Raw genomic sequence first — 14464 nt, 5'->3', positions numbered from 1 at the left:
GAAGAGTTTGAAGAGTCACACTAGGTGGGAATTCATCCGTCTAATGTGAGCGTGAGGACTTTTGTATATGTGTAAGGTGCTATTGGCTTTTATTCTTTTTTCATCATTTTACTTTTTAATTTAGTAATATTTATATATTAGGAAAATCAAATCAATACCTCCTGAAGAACTCATCTTAACAAGAATAAGGTCTTCACCAGAGCCCAGCTTATCAGCTACAGCATTAATCACCTCTTTCACAGAAGCCGCCACTGGCACACGGATTGTGGTATAGGTGTGATCGATGCAGTACACCTTAAAGAGAACTACAAGAACAGGTAAGTCAGAAGTTAGTTTTCTTTTTCTTCAATACCCACAATAATAATTAGCCTTAAGAGTGGCAAGCTGCTGTTCCACTTTGTTTTCATTTCCCATCTCTTTTAATCATTTCTCTGTCTCTGCAGTAGAATAAACCCTGAAGAAGTTATTGCATTTAAAGAATGTCTAGCCTAAAAAGGATTAGTATTCACCATCAGTAAAGAGGGGATTTACAGAGAAAAGCAGAGGGTGTTAATCAGAAAAGACAAAAACAAAAAATAAAGAAGATTGGGCAGAAGCCAACTTATAATAACAAAGACATAAGAAGCAATACCATGTGCCTCTCAGCCATTCTACCGTAAAAAGGGCTCGCCCCATTTGGCACATCCTTTGTTACTACAAATGATTTATGGGAGATCTCACTCCCAACCAAACATGCAAACAATTTTCTAGGAAGAAATAATATTGAATGAATCAATTTACTGTTGATGGTGTGCCCAAAATGCTTCTACACCTCTGAGCAATTTTCATCTTAGGGGTATCCTAGTAAGCACCAGACTAAATACAGACTAAAAGCAAATTGAAATTGCAGAAGCTTCAGCTGAACTATTTCTTAAACACAGCTGAACCTGGCTATTAAAATTGTTCATTTTTTACCTGTATTGAGACACCCTGCACCTTCTTAAAACAATGATAGAGGAGGGTGAGTTGCTCCCCAAGAATCAAGTCACTTCTTGCTTGTTATTCATATACATTAGGTAAGCCTAAGATTTCTGATCAGCAGCAAACTGAGTCATTCAAACCATCTGGATAGCAGGAATTAACTCTAAAGTATATCAAGCTAACGCTTGGCTTCTTCTTCTGCAATCACCTTTTAATTCCAATTATGTATCCCGGTTTAAGGCATGGAACACATCTGCCAGTGTGAAGAACCAAGATATCCTAGTAGTGCCTACTAAAGGCAAATTTAAAAATATAAGGTGGGTGGTGAGGTCAAACTCTAGTTCAAGCAAAGGATCGGCACTCTAATTAGGCAAAAACAATAGGACGAGGGACAAGTACAAACTAAGGTTAGCAAAACAAAGCAAAAGTCAAAACATAAGATTTGAACAGTAACCAGGCACATTAAACAATGAAGACTCAGCTCTCAAGTAGTTACTGAATGTGAGAAGTTTTATTTAAGTTAATGCATTAATACAAAACAGGACACAGATGACTGCAGAGTAACTACAATGATAACACCCAAAGGTAGGTGAACGCCATGGCTAGTGGTGTGGTCAGTGGTGAGGTAAACACAAGTTTTTAATAAGAGTCAAAACTCCATAGGAGATTAAAAGGTGTTTATAAAACATGCTGCTCAGGGTAATTCTCAGTGCCAATTCTGTCTTATACTCACTTTCATCGGTGACCTTTATCGGTTGACGCTTCTGAAGTCGTTCGTCACCAATACTAAATTGACGCAGGAGTACTTTGTGCTAAACAGAACAGAAAGAGAAGGACAATTTTATCACAGGTTTCTGACGTAAAGGCAGACTTGGTGGCAGATCTGGATATTGTCTTCCCTTGAACACACAGAAAGGCTGACTACAGCATTTTATTTGACTCTTAGCTACACAAGATCGTTCCACCATAAACTGAGAACATTTTGGGATGGGAAACGCAATCTCTTTGCTCTAGACAGATGGGCCATGTCCTATCTGCACTTCCACAGGATCAATAACTATAACAACTTTGAAGACATTGACCAGCATACAGTATTTAATAGTTTGGCTAATGCTGCCATTGACTAAAAGGTCAATCATTTAAGAAGGAGAGTCTGAACTTTTAATGTCATGGAATTAAAATTACAGTAGTGGAGAATAGCCTAATCAAAAGACTAGTAATCTGAATGCCTTTTGTCCATCCAACATGTTAAAAGAGACACTATTGGCTTCACTTAAAAAGGAGTTGTCTAAAAGATAATATTTGTCAGGTTATAATGAAGACCTAAATTTTGAAAGTTAAAATATCATTATGGAGAGTCACATATTGTTTAATTCTGTGTTAGAAATTGTTCTGGTCTGTCTAATGTATAAAATTATGATTATGGACTTACAATAGATCACTGCAAAGTCATGGGTTCAAACCCCAGCCTGGTCACGTTCTCCCTATGGGGTGCTCATATGTGATTTTCTCTCCAGATACTCTGGTTACCTGCCTACTTCCCAAGATAGGCTGAGGTTTTAAACTGGAATGGTAGAAGTGAGTGTGAGTCAGTAAATGATGGACTGGAACTCCATAATGGGTTTATTCAAGCCATGCATTCCAGGCTTCTAGATATTCTCTATCCCCCTACAACTCTGTATTGGAGTAAGTGGGTCAGAATTTGAATGAAATAAATAAAAAAGATTACAAAATAAAATAACATTGCTCAACTGAATTCAGGATTATTTGGGCCATAGCCTTAATTCTGATTAATATTTGATCATGAAGGTCAGCTTCCTTGGAGGACCTCATTGGTGGTAGCAGCAGAACAGAGGACAATGACAAAGTTAGAGGCTATCATGATAAATGCTCGCTGTCTTGGAGCACCTTTAGTCACTGGCCCATTCCACCATTCTTATATTTAAGTAATAGTTTGCACATTGTTTTTTTTTGTACTCTAAATTCTTTGTTGTTGTTGGAGAAAGTAGATTTATTTTTGGGGATCAGTAACATACACATACAGTATTCATCTATCTATCTATCTATGAACTATGATTTGGTCCAGTGAAACAGACTCCTGTACTGACTGTTTTTTATTTTTTTTTTACTTTTTATTACAGATTAGTTCCTTTATATAAGTTTCTTGATTCTTTTTTTGGAAAGCTTGAATTGGAATTTACAATAAATATGTTTGTTTTTGGTTTAATGATCTCTAAGGCTCTGAAAAACAGATGCTTACTTGGCAGTAATTTGCTTGGACAGGCAAAACTAGCAATCCTGAAAACCAGGTGGAACAAAAATAAAAACACATCAACAATTGACACTTTACTAATGTTTAAAGTGTAAAGTCCCTAAGTTTTTTTTGTTTTTTCTGTCCCCCCCTGGCCATTGGACCTTACTCTTATTCAATGTTAATTAATGTTGACTTATTTTATTTTCTTATTGTGTCTTTTATTTTTCTATTCTTTATTATGTAAAGCACTTTGAGCTACTGTTTGTATGAAAATGTGCTATAGAAATAAATGTTGTTGTTGTAAAGTGCTGATAAAAGCAGACCGAAAGTGGAGTTTGCTTATTGTAAACTCATAAATGACATCAGTACGTTTAATAGTGTCTGGGGTGTGGGAGGAGTGTTGTGTTCTGTTGATGAGGAGGACATTTACACGAACTGCCGACTGGAAATGAAGGTGGGATTTCAGTAGCCGAGATGATTTGTGATTCCAATACTGTATACAACTGATGTCACTGACAGGTTTGTTTAATGTAATATCTTTGTGTTTTGGTTTCTTGTATATATTGAATATATATCTAAACTAATAATTAAAGAAAAACAGTGATGTGTATAACATTTAGAAAATTGTTTGTTTCAGAATGTTTTACTTGGTTATAGAATTTTTTTGTGCAGTAGGAAAAGTGCTGTTAATCTGTGAGGGGGTTAGACATTTGTACAACATTCACTTGAAGGAAGAGAAATAAATAAAATTATCTATCTATCTATCTATCTATCTATCTATCTATCTATCTATCTATCTATCTATCTATCTATCATAAAGTGCCATTCATATCTATCTATCTATCATATACTGCCTTTCATTTCTATCTATCTATCTATCTATCTATCTATCTATCTATCTATCTATCTATCTATCTATGTCTAGTATATAGTGCCTTTCATATCTATCTATCTATCTATCTATCTATCTATCTATCTATCTATCTATCTATCTATCTATCTATCTATCTATCTATCTATCTATCTATCTATCTACCTTATTGCATAACAACATCATCTGCAAGGCATTTAATTTAGTAAAGCTCATACAAATACAACAAATATCAGTACAAACATACCACTTAAGGATAACACTAACCCTCATTAATATTTGCCTCCTCCCACAGTGCAAAGTGTGTTTTCTAGGTGTATGTCTACTCTATTATGGCCTTGTGTCCACTGCTGCTGGGGCAGACCTGTGCTTCCTGACTCCTTGTTGTGTTTAGAAAATGTCTGTATGTTTTAACAGCCAGATGGCGAACCTGCCTTGTAAGTTTTTGATGAGAAAATGTGCAAGGATTATATGATGGTACGTATTTATGAAGTAGTAAAAAACACATCTTACAATAACATGCTCCCATTCCTGTGACCCAGAATTGGATTCATTTTAAGAATGTATGTATATATGTTGATATGTGTGTTCAAGCTGTAATTTCCTGTTGTATTCTATTCTGTTATCTAATTTGTGAAAAACTATTTTTGCTTGCAGTTTTAATAAATGGGCCTCATGGTAGTATGAATCTGAAGTGTGCGTTCTAACTGGAGATCCTTTAAGTCAATAGAGGTTGAAGAATGCATGGTAACTGGTGATCCATTCATTTTCTGAAACTGTTTTTCCCACCATGGGGCTATGGGGAGCTGGGAACCATCCAGATGACAATTGATAAAAGGCTGATAGAAATCTGGAAAAAATGCTAGTCCAAGGCGGGTGAGTCTTTTTTTTTTAATAACTTCAGCTTTGCCAAATATAATTGATTTATGATCTATACTTTTTATCATGTTTCAGAAATCTTGTGCTTTTTATGTAGTTTGCAGCAATGGATCTATTTTTGTCCCACCATGTCCTTTAAAGAATTATGAATAGGTCAGCATCTATTTCTTTATTGGTTCAATATTCATTATACTATATGACACCTTTGAGTATCATGACAATGCACCTTACATACAGTACAAATCCTGCTGTACTCATAAAAAAATAGGAGAAAACAAACTAAACTTCAATTAAAAATTCCCTCATAGTTATTGAATGAAAAATTTCAAATTATTATGGCTAGAATGCCCTATTTTTTTAAACTTATAGTCATCATTTCATCTAACCTAGGAGTTTAAGCTTGAAAAGGGCACTAAAGGTAGGCCTTAAAATGGCCATGTGTTGCACAACAAACAAACCATGTCAGTTTCACCACTCCATCTCACAGTGCTGCCTCCTCCACGTGACCTCACACTCCTATTCCATGTCTACTACCTGCGCCAATTCAAAATCTCCCATTTTTCATATGGGGTTTTGAGCAACAACTCCCTCTTGCCCCTCACTTCCTTGAGCCAACCCATAGCAAAATGATGACCTCTCCCCCAAGGAGTCACTTGGCAAGGTCTGAATAGGTAAATTTAGTGGTCTCTGTCTCATCCACTGCACCCTCCCTACACAAGCAGTCTGTGAAACGTCTCTTTCTCAGGTCCAGTCTGACAATGCTACAATATTTTTAGGTTTGGTAAACATTTTTGGTCAAAAATTATTTTTAGAAAGTGGCAGACTAATGCAGAAGTATACACAATAAGGAACAAACATGAATGTTAACAGAGTCAAGCACTGAGAGAGTTTACTTGCTCAAACATTTAATTTAACAAAAAAAGGACTTAGACAGCATCTATGAATAAATGAAGAGGGGGCCTGAACATACTTCTTGACAGACTGAATATCTTTAGCAACCATTCTAATTGCTGTTGTTGGAATAAAGCGGTTATAAAAGCATTTCACTTATGTAATAAGACTTTCTGGCCTTTGGTCTCTGAGGCTACACCCAGATTTCCTCCACAGGAACAGAGAGTATTTTGGATGATAAGGGTCTCTGAGGAAGGCAAATGCTTTGTTTCTACATTGGTGCATGTAAAGAGTCTCAATGGAGGGAAATTAAAAACCAATAATCCCCACTGCGTTTTTAATCACTATTTGCAGAGCTTTCCTTTTGCATTGGGTGGTGTTTCCAAACCATACAGTGACACCTCTAGTCAGGATGCTCTATGAGAAGTTTATATACCTGGATGGGAAGCTGACGGTTTACATCAGTTTATTTCAGCAGCTTTACAAAATAAAGGTGCTGCTGGGCTCTTTTAACAATAACCACAGTGTTTATGGACAAGCTCATTTTGTTGGAGATGTGTATTCCCAGGAATTACATCCCATCCACTTGCTCCACCTTGAGGGCGTACAGAGGGGGACTTGCTTTTTGCAATCAAAGTTGAGCTCTTTTGTCTTCTTTGTGTTCATGACAAGGTCATGCTCCTCTCCATAGACAGTAAAGTCATCTACCAATTTTGACTTAGGATCTTATTAATGTTGCTAATAATTCCCAGTATGGTTGTATCATCATTAAATTTAAAAGTGAAATTATGTTCGAATCATAAGTATAAACAGAAAAAAAAGTTTCAGACTAAGACAGCAGTTGTGAGGGGTACCAGTACTAACTGTATGTGATATAATTTGATAGCAATGTTATATAATTAAAACAATACTTATAGTAAAGTAAATGTATGTAACATTTCTTTATAGTGTTTATTAGTTTTACTCAAGAGTGGATTATGTTGGACAGAGTAGCCAATATTTGTTAATCTTTGTCCTTCCTTAATAAACAAATGCATAAATATGAACATAGAAGCAGAATTGTGCTTAAATTGAACAAAACTGGAACCCATCATAAACACCCTATGTGCCATGAAGCATGCTCAGTCTTCACATTGACTTGCAAACATTTCTGAATTATTTTCCTCTTTTTTTGACGTGAAGTCATATGCAACTTGTCTTCTGATCTTAATTCATATGTAACTGTATAATTTTTATAAATTAAGAGTATGAACATTTTAGGCATTTTAATTTTTATTCCATATCAAAAGCACACTAGTATTTTTACATTAAAAACTAATTTCTTAAAAAAGCAAAACTATTTGGTGTACATAAGAAAAAAGAAAGATACACACAAACTATATGTAATCCCTTGTTAAAATGCAATATATTGGATATTTGGGCACTCAATGACAGGATTTAAAGAAACATAATTTTCAATTGTGCCAAGTAAGAGTCCAGAACTTGACAATTTAAGATAAAAAATGGTCTCAGTGAGGCACTAAAAAGTGTATTGCTGTGGGTATCCCAAGAAGGATAAAAATCTAAACTTAATGACAATAGGCCAGTTGCTTTGCCCTCGATGGTTACGAAAATACTCAAAAGTCTCATGCTTTCCTACCGAAAGTCCCCAACTGACCCTCTCCTTGATCCACTTGAGTTTGCATATAGAGAAAATTGCTCAGTGGAGCAGGCCCACAACTAGGAAATTCTGGGCTCCAGGCAGCTGACAGAGTTCGGGCCCCTTTCGTGTTTCAAATATGTGCGTATAAAAAAAAAACTCGAAAAAGGACGGGCCCCTGACAAGTTTCATGGTTGCCCCCCCCAGGTGCGGGCCTGAGTGGAGGATGCAGTTAATTTATTCCTCCAATACATTCTTCAGCACTTGGACTTGCTTAACAGCTATGTGAGAGTTTTGTCTGTGGATTTCTGCTCAGCCTTCAATACCATTGTTCCAGAGTTACTTCAGATTTAACTAATCAAGTTGGGTGTACTCTGTGGTGTCTGCCAGTGGATTATAAGTTTCTTGTCAGGTAGGAAGCAGTATGTGAGACTGGGCTCTTATATGTCAGATCCAAAGTCAATTAGTCCAAGGCTGTGTTCTTTCATCCCTCCTGTTTTCACTTTATACAAATGACTGTAGATCCATGGACAAATCTGAAAGTACTCAGTGTTATTGTGTCAGAAAGAGGATGTGCAACATTCTTCATAACCAAACTCAGTTTTATTTTTATTCTGTCTTCCTCTACTACCTCCCGAGTGTTGAGTGAGTCCTATAACTAAGCCTGCCTTTTTAATTAGCTTGTTGATTCAGTAAGCCTCTCTTACAGTGATGTTACCAACCCAGCACACCACATCGTAGAAAATTTCAATGGCCATACAGTATTAGAGTTGTAGGAGGTGTGAAGGATGTCACTTCCCACATTTAAGGAATGCCGTTTCCTAAGGATGAAGAGCCTTGTCTGCCCTTTCTTATATAGTTCCACTGTGTTCAGAGATCAGTCCAACCTGTCAATGATGTGGACTCCTATGTACTTCCTGTATAATGACTGGAAATAGAGGCTCATTGGTTTGGCGGAAGTCAATAAGCAGTTCCTTCTTTTTGTTGATGTTAAGTTGCAAACAATTCTTTTTGCAACAAGAAACACATTTTTCCACCTGACTCCTCACCTCTGTCTCATCCCCTTTATCAATACATCCTATAAGTGCAGAATAAGATGAGAATCATCTTGTAATGCATGTTTTTTGCATATAAATTATTAACAGATTTTTATGCAGTTTATCAAGAAGGTGAAAATAACATTAGAATATGCAAATCTGGACTGGTGTGTTCAATGCATTGCTCATAGCCATATCCCCCTTAAAAAGCAATCAGACATGCAAATGGACTGGCACACTACACCAAAACTCTCTTCAGTCTGCAATAAGACTGACTTGAGGACACTCTCCAACTGGTACCATAATTAAATGTTTCATCTTGATATGGTTTCAAATACTATAAGGTACAGTAAAATTCACTCCCAACCCTCCAGTCCCAAAGCAAGACCCTATCAATTATGCAGAGTTAAGATATGGAACATATTATGGTGAGATATTTTATAAAACAATATAATTACCTTCTTCTGTGCTGACCTGGCTTCCTCAGAGCTAGAATATGAAAAAAAAATCAATTAGTTTAGGTTTTTGAAGGTATAATTAACAAAACAAACTAAATGCAAATATACAGTTTATGTTTCCAATGACAAATAAGACTAAAAGTGAAGTAAACTAAAGTTGGATTCAGAATTAAACTTTTTTAACATTTATCCTAATGTGTGAATCTCTTCAGCATCTCAGGTCAGCCAATCTAATACTGATAAGTGCATAGATTGTACAGCATAGCATAATACTTAGGTGGTCATCTGAACCCTCTGACTGCTTTGGATATGTAAAACAAGCATTGCTTAGAGTAGAGATTCTACAGAGGATAGTGGACCATCAAAATAGGTCTTGTTTGGTGAACAAAGTTCACTTCATCAGACATTATCCTGATTTTCTCAGCCCACCTAGATCCTTCAGCCATAAAAAATGTTTTGGTAGACAGACTGAACCCATGGGTTTCCTTCAGTCAAATGACTAGACATTGCAATGGTCCAGTGACCTCACAGTGAGCCTCCAAATATAACCAAGTAGCATCATGTGTCAGGTACAGTATATACAGTACTTGTCTAATGATGTTACAGATAAATTTAGGTTATCACATCATGCCTTGGTGTGTTCAAGTTAAGGTTTACTGAAAACACCATCCTATCTAAGAATGGTCTGATCTAGTGATTTTACAGAGGATTTTAAGCAGTTGGAATAACTATTTACAGTAGGTTAACTAAACACAGCACAACTTGAGTTATCTCTAAATAGACCAAGTTTGATTTACACACCCAAAAAGACATTTAGCTATCAACAAAGGTAGGACAGCAGAACCCACAGAATTCCTTTAGGCTTATGGAAAAGCATTGTCTGGTCTAGTGAGCTCCCAATGAACCGTTGTCCGACAACTAAGATGTTGGTAAGTCAACTGACTGCTCTTTTGAAGTTAGAAAGAACTCTGGGTCATCAGACCCACTTTGGTATATCAACTGAACCCATGTGATGAGCCTCTCCCTTCTCTGAAGGTCACATTCTTTAAATGCTGTGTTCACAAGTTGTTTTGCATTGTGCAGGACCTCACTTATGGATTTTTCATTCTTTTGCTATCTGATCTTCCACCTTACATTAACATTCTAGATTATGATCTCTCCTTCCAGTTTATTCACAAGCCACTTTAATTAGTATGACAAGTAATCAGTCACTACATCAAACTGTAAAACTTGCATTTAATGGGTCACAGTGTAATTGTGGAAGTTTATTCTATTGGTTATTGCCTATTTAAATAGTATCTTGAATGGTTTTGTCTGTTTGTGTACACTGTTTTCTCGTCATTCCATCATCATCATGCTGTATACTTGAATATAGTTTACTTTGACTTTAACCTTGATCTGAAGCTCCCATTACATTTCACAACTTTCAGTTGTAGCCTACATTTACATAATTTTGCAGAGAGCAGGACAATCATCTTGTGTAACTTGCTCAGCAACTCAGTCAGTCCAGTCAGGTGAGCAATGGCAAAATTAAACAGGTTTAAGTCATAAAGGTGGGCTTCTGCTTTGCTGAGAGTTGACATTCAACGGCAATCAGCCTGAAGAACAATGCATACAATGCAGCCACAAGGAAAAAAGAAAAGGGGTGTTTTACACCACAATAACAGACGAGAGTCTTGACTGTCCAATGCCTTGTGTTTGTCATATCATAACAGAATGGAAAATGGAAAAAGACAGGTGGAGACTGCAGCTGAACTCATAGAAAACATATCTATAGACACTGTGCTGTCAGGCAGTATGTCAATTGGCTGTCAAATGCTAAGAGCTCATGATACTCTGAAAATATAAAACTGTGCTGAGAAGTCGTGAAGCAATCAAGTAACCTGTCGTCCCCTGTGAACTGGTTGTGTAATCTGACATCCTCAAAACAATGAGATCCACCAACTGCTTAAGTTTGACCAATTGAAAGTTGTATCTAGTGTGCCATCGACCTAAGGCTCTCATCAAACTAGAAATAATGACAGTGGGTCAGACAGCATGTCACATTTAATGAATGCACTTGCTGAATGTCGTTTCCTTTGATGAAGTCATATTATATGACTAGGAATTGTAGTTGGTAACTGATATCAATTTCCCCCATGATTTTTTAACACAATTCCAAATCTGGTCCTACAGCTGTAAATGTACAACAATTTCAACTTAATTTGGTAGCCACTCAACATAGAGCACAATGAAATAAATCACAATCCTGGGCCATCTTCATTCTTCCTCCATTTTTTCTCAGTACAAAAATTTGAAATATCAAATAGACATCTATGCAGGTCCCAATGTTTGAGGCAGTGTTCCATTTGTAAAGTCACAAATACTCACATTCTTTTCTACCAGCCACCAATTTTCCTCACTATTTCTGGGCAATGTGTGCATTTTTCTTGCAGTGGAGCACTCACTGCTTGTTAACTCTTCGAGGCCCAGAAACTCGTCCCTACAATTAACAACCTACAAAAACAGACCAGTTCCAACTCTGACTTTGTCATAGCAAGTGGCAGAGACTCGCAGAGAAGTATTAATGAGTTACAAATGATGATGATGGGAGCACACTACATCTGGCTGTGATTTTTTTTTTTAAATCAAGACTATATAAGATCAAATCAAGGCTATATATATATATATATATATATATATATATATATAAAAGAAGGCTATGACTGAAAAACACTGGAAAAGTCTGAAGGCTGCCTAAGCAAGTGTTGTCAGATCTAGTGATCCCATTGAGGACTTTAGGCTGTCGAAACTAATGTGTCTGTCAAGTGAACCCACACAGTACCTTAAGTCTGACCTAAACAGCCACTATCTGGTTTTGAGATTTTAAATTGGTTTTTGGGCCATCAAACCACGTTTTGGAAGTCCAGTCAATCCAAATGAATGCCATGAGTCACATGCAAATACTTTGTCTGGTCTCCTTATCTCACACTGAACTGTGGAACATCAAGTTAGTTTTTAGTAGGTCAGCTGAACTAAAAGAACTCCTTGAGTTACTTATGCAATGATTATCCAATTTAGTGTTTGAAGAGGTTATTAAAAGACACTCAGAACAACTGAACCCACAGAACACTGGCATTGACTGGTTTAATGATCCCATACTCAAATCAGTATAGCAGGGCTTTCAGTACCTCTCCAGCTGGGCATTACAAACAGCTTGGTGTTCACATAAAGCTAATGAAGGAAATGCAGAATGTTGTTGGGAAATGCAATAGAGTCCAGCTGCTAACCTCCACAGCTCTAGGCAATTAAAGAGCAAATCAGCTAGCACACATCCAATAACATTTAGTTGCCTTTGCATCCTTACACTATCGCTAAGATTAGTGTTGTGGGAGGGCTATCAGAGTAATGACCAACCACTGTCTAGTGAACATGTCTAGTAGTAGGCATCTTGTGAAGTAGGAGTGTCATGTAGTGCTGCTGGCCACAGCCAAACCCTTCTTAGAGTTCTTGCTGTATATATCATGTGACATAAACAAGCATTCCAATTGGTTGTTCGGCACAGCTTCATGAATCACAGCACTCCAGAGGTCTGCAGCTAGACTCTTGCTGTGAAATGTGTAACTTCACAGGTTCAGGAGAACCTCAGATGAGGGAACACAAATATTGAGGTGGCAGTTGAGCTAGGATGGAATAATTTCCTCAGCCTGATAATTGACATTTGATTTTAGCAAACTACAACATTATGTGCATCTCATATAAATAATAAAAGATTACTTACAGTTAGTGAAATACGGTGTCAAGGACACAAAATGAAAGTGCAATACACATAAAATCTGAATGGGCTGGGAACTTTGAACTAACTGTCCAGCCATGTAACTGTAGTAGGGGTTCTGCCATAATTAGAGAACCAAGTGCATATGGCTAACCAAATGAGTAAGATGGGCTGAATGGTATCTTCTTGCTTAAAAATTTCCTGATGTTCTCAAAAATATCTGAAATTTCCTGATGTGTTCAAAAATATGTGAGGTCGTAAGTACTAGTGAGGTTCTTTTGACTTATGTACTGAATTGCTTGGGGCAGAACTGCCTTCAACTAATTTTATGGATGGCTTGTGCATGATGTGGTCCATTCTGGACTTTAGCTTGGACTTCACTTCAGTGGGTTCAATTTTTGTGCCCTTGTTTGGACTTCACACAGCCTGAGGAGTCACTGGGGATCACTAAACCAGTAGCTGCTGTGTTTTGATAAATTAATTATTAAGCCCAAAACATACTACTGCTTCACAATCTTCTCCAGTTCTGGAAGCTGCTCCTTTAGAGCTGGAATTATCCGGGAATCATCAGAAACAGAGATGAAGAACTCCTGTGGAAAGTGAGAAATGTTATCAGAATGACATGTCCATGGCAATCGCACAAAGCAGGATAACATCATGACAGACTCTAATACTCACATCCAGGAAGGCTATGGACATCTCCTCTTCCTGCAGATGGTCACCCCACACTGTTGCCCACTGCAATACCAGGCGGATCACTCGCCTTTTGTTGTTGAGAGCATAATCCATCTTCTCTTGCTCTGTGCCCTGTGAGGGCTGTGCGTGATAGGTGCGAGGGGGTTAAGGAAATGAGAAACAAAGGGAATGTAGCACACATTTGTAACTGAGGAATGAATGAATCCATTTTTATTGATGCAGAGGGAGCACACTATCTCATGAACCTTTAGAAAGCACACAGGTGCATTCAGAGACTTGCTTAATTTCCTATTCATTTTATCAGTTTGTTATCGCAATTTTATTTATTGCATATTTTTGTAAAAGTGAGTCAAATTCAAAAATAACAGTCATAACAGAACCTGCTCACATGTATTACTTGTGGATGGAATTGCTTTCGTTGAAATCAGATTCCATCTCAAGTGATGAAAAGATTCATGTGCTTGTGTGAGTTGTTGTTGGATGGTTGGTAGATCTGTAGCAAATTGAAGTTTAAAATAAATTTTATCAAAGAAGTACCCTATTTAATGTCAGACCTTCCTTATGTGGTAACAGTTGGCCATCCTGCCTACAATACCTGGCACTACTGCAGGTGTTTCACTGTTTTGCCATCAGCAGCAGCAGTTTTTGGAGCACAAGAGAAAAATATGAAAAATGTAAAAGTAAAAAAATTGAAACATTAAATTAATCTGTAAGTTGAATTTTCACCAAATGTTAATATGTTTTTCGGCAGATAAATTCACAAAATCGACAAAGATTTTTAGTCAAAGATTTAAAAATTTAAACAAAAACTCAACTGTCCTAACAAATTTCCTTGAAGAATAAATGTACCAAAATGTGTTTCATACAGTGTAGGGGGAGAATGGGCATCCCTGATGAGACAGGGAAAAATATATTACCTGGAGGGGAGGCAAAACAAAAGCAAATTGGCCAGCTGATCGGAGAATTAACTTGGTTTCCAGCCAGCAGGAAATAATGGAAAGACTAGTGGAAACTGAGATTCGGGA

At 37.0% G+C, this 14464-nt stretch overlaps 1 protein-coding gene across 1 annotated transcript in view; it reads right to left on the bottom strand.

Moving 5' to 3' along the window:
- The window catches only part of rapgef4a (Rap guanine nucleotide exchange factor 4a), a 322559-nt gene that overhangs the window by 21730 nt on the left and 286365 nt on the right, over window positions 1–14464 (bottom strand). Inside the window, exons 17-21 of the mRNA XM_039755097.1 lie at window positions 13422–13572; window positions 13245–13333; window positions 8990–9020; window positions 1694–1772; window positions 159–305 (exon numbers count right to left, since the gene is read on the bottom strand). Of these exons, the coding sequence (XP_039611031.1) occupies window positions 159–305; window positions 1694–1772; window positions 8990–9020; window positions 13245–13333; window positions 13422–13572 (497 nt within the window). The remainder of the gene's footprint in view (window positions 1–158; window positions 306–1693; window positions 1773–8989; window positions 9021–13244; window positions 13334–13421; window positions 13573–14464) is intronic.

Source organism: Polypterus senegalus, chromosome 6, assembly GCF_016835505.1.
Source record: "Polypterus senegalus isolate Bchr_013 chromosome 6, ASM1683550v1, whole genome shotgun sequence".
NCBI lineage: Eukaryota > Metazoa > Chordata > Cladistia > Polypteriformes > Polypteridae > Polypterus > Polypterus senegalus.
The sequence above is the reverse complement of the archived record's forward strand: the minus strand, read 5'-3'. Positions and strand labels throughout refer to the sequence as shown.